The sequence below is a fragment of the Hypomesus transpacificus genome, chromosome 14 (assembly GCF_021917145.1).
Source record: "Hypomesus transpacificus isolate Combined female chromosome 14, fHypTra1, whole genome shotgun sequence".
NCBI lineage: Eukaryota > Metazoa > Chordata > Actinopteri > Osmeriformes > Osmeridae > Hypomesus > Hypomesus transpacificus.
In genome coordinates, this window is record NC_061073.1 from 8,440,835 (window position 1) to 8,446,446 (window position 5,612).

General features: G+C 43.0%; 1 protein-coding gene across 1 annotated transcript; it reads right to left on the reverse strand.

Annotated features, from left to right (window-relative positions):
- Positions 1-714: 714 nt before the first annotated feature.
- cers3b (ceramide synthase 3b) lies at positions 715-3,917 on the reverse strand. Its single transcript, XM_047034340.1, has 10 exons — positions 3,733-3,917; positions 3,517-3,634; positions 3,135-3,253; positions 2,988-3,045; positions 2,643-2,693; positions 2,391-2,483; positions 2,103-2,231; positions 1,886-1,992; positions 1,175-1,328; positions 715-1,073 (listed from the first exon to the last, which is right to left on the reverse strand). Exons 1-10 carry the CDS (start codon positions 3,903-3,905, stop codon positions 954-956), a joined length of 1,122 nt encoding a protein of 373 aa, XP_046890296.1. The 5' UTR covers positions 3,906-3,917; the 3' UTR covers positions 715-953.
- Between the last annotated feature and the right edge of the window lie 1,695 nt (positions 3,918-5,612).

The following is a 5,612-nucleotide window of genomic DNA, read 5'->3' on the forward strand; positions in this document are numbered from 1 at the left end:
AAGAGAAGCCTTATTTGTTTTTGTTTTGTGACATAAGGAGCTTAGAGCGAGTGGGGGTGTTAAAGTATTACGCTCTTACTCATTGTATTACGGTGACAGGTGAATTCCCTATTGTTTTATTTGAAGGTAATACGGTTCTGATGACATCACGCTGTGACCTAATTGTATCACCACATGGTACTGAGCTCATGTTGATGCTTGTTGGAAATGGTTCTGTTGAATAAAGCTATAAAAGAGAAGAATAAACTCTGAGCAACATTTTTGTTGTTTTCAACTTAGCGATGGTGAGTTGCGCACCTGAATTCAACAAACTGCTTTGATTTTACAAGCGTTGATTGGGATACTGAGTTAATTTTTTCCGGGATTATCAATCTAAATGATTGCACCAACTAATAAAGTAAATTGTTAAAACTAAAACTTAAGATTTTACTGGGGCCCAACAGATTTATACTGGGGCATGTGTCTTAACGACGCCCCTGCTGTCAACATTTGGGTACAAAAATCTGGGCCTGCGCCTTTGTCCATTAATTGTTTGTAGCCTAGTGGGACAAGTTATCCCTTACTTCTCAGCATGACAAATACAAGGTTATGTACTGTGACCTTAGATTTTGTGTGAGAGCGTGAGAAATGCTTGAAATGCATGAGTCTCACGCATTCGTTGTGAGACCTAAGAGCCCTGATTATCATCATCTTCTTCTCTTTTCCAATTAAGGAAACGGAACCTTGATTTGTTTGTCATTTTCATTTATTATAATTTAAGATTTTTGACTATACTAATATCTCACAATCTTCATGCTACTACACTGCCACCCTGACTTCATTGAACCCAAACAACTCTTGTGCATTGTCCTTCATGTTTTGCTCTGAAAATCAGGTTTCCTGCTTGACCCCCCTGGACTAGGTCTGAGTGTTTGGGCTCTCCACATCTATGGGTGGTGCTTCGCTGTTCTATCTTAGTGCTTGGTGGATCTGCCTCTGGCTCCAGGGTCATTAGTGTGTCTTTTGTGGTTGTCTTTCTCAGAGGTATCAGTTGAGTCATCTTCCTCTTGATCACTTCTGTCATCTCCATTAAACTGCAGGAGAGAGAAAGAGAGATGGGGTGTGAAAGAAGCTCAGTAAGAAAGGAAGTCACACATGGAAACACCTTCACATAGAAACACACACACAAACATACGCTGTTGTTGAGTAACTTGTAGAACATGTGTACTATCAGCGCGGCCCAGTAGAGATGTAGCATTTGCAGCAGCAGCAGCATGGCATTGAAGAAGTAGTAGCCAAAGAATGGGGGGTAAAGCTCAACAGGATACACCCAAGTGCAGTGGATCACCCTTGGACAGGAAAACACTCAAGCATGAATAGGAATTAAACTTAATCTGCCACCTCATCTAACGCAACTGACCGCCATACCAACAACACACCTGATACTCATCAGATAATCCAATGAGTAAATCAGACTAGCCAGTAGCCTACTGGGAATGCAACACTATTCCTATAACAGCCACTACTGAGTCTTTATTTTTGCATCCTATCCCTTTCCCTCCCCATCTCCTCTACTATCCTGCTCTTCTTCTGCTAACCAAGCACCTCAGAGGATTGGCCAAGTTCTGATAAGCCATGTCAAGACCATAGGACTCATCTGCCACATCCAGAGCTTTCTGCCTCGACTAGATTCATTCATGCTTATTCTTCTTTTAAGTCAAACCAAAAAAACATGTTCAGTTGTCGTGGTCTTTGAACTGGTGAATGCAACTGTAGTCAATTAAGAAAGTTCCCGTTTGACCACAAACTTATCGTCCTGTCCAAGCTCAATAGTGAAGGGTTAGTTTATGGTGTGGTTCTTGCTAAGTCATGGCTGGGTTAAGATTGAGTCATAGTTTATACTTACCAGAAGGGCAGGATGATGAGTCGTGTCACCATGAAGACTGTAGTGAACAGCACAAACACAATGTTGCAGGTCCACTCCCACTTGGCATAGTTAAACATCTTACCTACCTGTGAGAGGGGGAGAAAAGTAAGCAGACATTGGAAAATTACTGTCAGTAGTTCGCCCTACTACCTGAGAGTGAGACACATACACCAGCCAATAGCATCAAGGGACTGACCTCCAGCAGCCAATCAGAGGAATCATGCAGCACCATGACAACAGTTCCAACGCGGATATAGTTTGAACTCCAGGAGAATGCCAACAGAGTTAACGTGGCTATATGATGAATGACTTGTTCTTTGAAGTCCTACACACATACATACACACGCCAAGTTGTGGTCACCAACACACACAAACACAAACACACATTTTTCAGGGTGGGCATGGGAGGCAGGATTTTAACACACAAACCCCCCAAAAATCTGAAAATCTAAATCTAAAGACATACCAACCAACACAAACTTACCTTACGTTTAACATCGAATGTGAGGCTGAGAAGTAGAGAAAAGTAGAAACTCATCTCCACCATGTAATACCAATACTGAGATGGCAGCATGGACTACACACACACACACACACACATATATATACACACACACAAACAAATACAGACATACATACAAGTTGTCATGTTTCTCTGGTTAGCAATAGAGGTTTAGACTGACAGATTGTAATTCTTGTTTGTGTGCGTGTGCGTATATATGTCCGTGTCAGTTACCTGTTTAGGGAAACCAGCCCAAACCTCCCTTAGGTCATAAAACCATGGTTTCTAAAAAAAAGAGGAGGTAGGTTAAAAAGTGGAAGTGATAGAAAATGATTGAAGGACTATACAAGGGAGTAACTGTAACAATCCATGCATGTCTATGACGGCAGCTCTGCAGTAGAGCACATGGGAAAAGTCTGGTGAAACCCTGGGAGGTGGGGTCTAGAAAACAAGAACAGGAGAGGGAGACAGAGAGACCTTGACACATATCCCACAGCCACAGCCTACATGATGTGGTCACATGCAACAACAAAAAATTGACTTGTGCGCTTCGGCACAGAACCAAGGAGCCATACTCACATCATATAAAGACAACAGTCCTCCTACAAACGCACTCAGGTAAAACACAAACCTCCAGCTGGGGAGAGACAGCCACACCATAACCATAAGGATACACACAGAAGAAAACCATGCTCAAACACACGTATGTGTACAGAGGTGGCTCACCTGGCTTCACAGAACTTCTTGCAGAGGCCTGGTCTGTCCTGGTTCCTCCTCCTCCTGAACCAGATGTTGACACGCCTCTCGGACCACCCTGTCTTCTTACACAGAGCCCTGACATTCCCCTGGGGGGGGAGGGGGGGCTGCATCATACATTCTCATATAATGTTCTCTCTGATAGTAGCAGGTCTAGCTCTAACTTATAGGCTGACATTTGAAATAGACTGCAATACACTATTACCTAACCATAGTATAAGGTACTACTAATCCAAAATGGATCAATAATACTGAAATATGTTGTTTTAAAATAACCACTGTGTCCCCCTTTCATGTTTAAACAGTGGGAGAGCTTCTTTGGTCAGAGTAGGGCTGCAGGTGGGTCCTGTACCTGTGTCGGGGTTCGTGATTGGGTGAGGAAGTAGTGTTGAAGGAGGGGGTTGTGTTCTGCTGTGAGATGTAGCCTATCCGTGAACCCCAACAGTCCAGCCAGAGGGAGGGCTATGTACCTGTAACACCACACAGCCAATGGGGAACATCACCAGGCAATGAGGCTAAAAGAAATTCAGAAAAGACAAAAACTAACACACGAGTAAACAGCACGCACCTTTCAAACAGGTATCTGATAAAGAGCAGGAAAAAAGCATAGGGCAGGGCAGCGTACAGGTGCGAGGGTTTGGCGTAAACTCGACCACCTCTGTCCTCCAGGTCTGACCAGCTCAGGTTAGCTGGGAGCCACAGGCGTTCCCACCACAACCACTCACTGATGCTCTGGCCCATGGTATTGGGAAACAGCCTGTGGACACAATAAACCCAAACACATCCCGCAGGTTAGTGCAACACTGTCAGTGCGAGTTATAAAGATAAATGAGCCAGCACCGGAGATATGCAGAGGGAAGGGAAGGGTGAGTGATATGGGGAAGAACGTACAGATAATGAAAAGATAAAAAAGCATAAGAGGTATGGGCCATAAAGGGAACTAAAGATAGAATGGAGATAAAAGTATCGGCTTTCTTGGACTCTTGGACTATTGATGAATGAATGAGATGAAAGCCAGCTTGGTGAAGCTGGCATGTCTGGACTGGACAGTGTGTGGCGTGAGCTGTGGACCAGACAGAAGATGTACAGACAAAAATAGAGAGAGGAAGAGTTTGGAGAGGAAAGAAAGGAGGGCGGAGAGAGAAAGAAGAGTACAATAACTGTCAAGCGTTTCAAGTGAAATGTCACTGAAATTGGACGCAGGAACATACACCAACGTGATGGTTAAAGAAAAACAGACACGTACCTCCCAATGGTGTAGTGTGTGGAATACTGTGTTTACTCCGTAAAAGGCCCTGTAAAACAGTCTGTCAAACAACTCCACCTGATTGTAGTGAAAATATGTTTCTCGTGCCTTTGGTGTTGGTTAATGAGCACACAACAAGAAAACATGTAACACAACAAAGGTCTCCCCCATGAAGTCCAACACAGAATAAAGTAATGACAATCCTCGGAGTATGTATTTAGTGTATATATCTGTGTGTGTGGTTGCATCCATGTGTATGTTTGAACGTGCTTGTCGCTGGAAACTCACCTAGTAAGCCGGGCTGGGATACAGTTCTCTTGGTATCACGTATTCCCTCTAACTTCCACTATCCCACACTGCACATGTTCACGCCCAACTAGAAGCCTGTCATAGGCTAGCTGTCTCTGGAGTTAACCTGTCACAAAGCTATGTGGCTTTCACAAGGCAGGCTAGCATGGGGGAAGGACGGACGAGAAACCTTCTTGCAAAAACCCACAGACACCAACACCTCCAAAGTTGTCTTCTCACCCTTTTACAAAGCCATTGCTAAGGGTTTTCATCTTATGACCAAACGTTTAGAGCTACAGATCAAACATTTTCCAAAATTCTATGTAAGCTTTGTGAACATCTGAAAGTGTGCCCATTCAAACTGACAGGAAATTAACCATTTGATGATCACTGGACACCACAACTGTTCAGCTCTTACTGTCTGTGGGCCTCAATTCAAACTGTGAAAGGCACATAACTTAAAGCTGTTCATTGAATAGGTGAGCAACCCTTTCCCCCTCAGAGATGTTCATTTGGGGACAGTACATTTCATTTACAGATTGAAGATCAGATAAGACTAGTGGTCTCCAAACTTGTCTCCAATGATGCTGAGTCACAGCAGACATCAAAGCATAAGTTAAGAGAGGATGTTTTTAGTTGGAACAGTCTACAGGTTAAGCATTGATGATCATCGATGACTCATTAAGTATTCATGTTTTTCTTTTATTGCTTCAAACAAAACATGCATTAGACTCAGAGTGTACATAACAAAATAAGCGATGTCACAACATTTTAGAAATTAGACAGGAAATGTAGTAGTGCACACAGAGTACTTCTTTTGTCAATAAAATCTAAAATAGTCAAAGTAACAAGCCCTACTGTGCACAATGTGCTGAGTACCATACACAATAAAATGTGACTTGTGTACAATATAC

Bases quoted from the DNA above. Each gene is read 5' to 3' on its own strand.
- cers3b (XM_047034340.1), bottom strand. From the start codon at position 3,905: ATGGGCCAGAGCATCAGTGAGTGGTTGTGGTGGGAACGCCTGTGGCTC. The intron at 3,046-3,134 runs GTGAGCCACCTC...GTCTCTCCCCAG, and splicing joins AAGAAGTTCTGTGAAGCCAG to CTGGAGGTTTGTGTTTTACC. The intron at 1,329-1,885 runs GTAAGTATAAAC...TTCCTGTCCAAG, and splicing joins CTCATCATCCTGCCCTTCTG to GGTGATCCACTGCACTTGGG.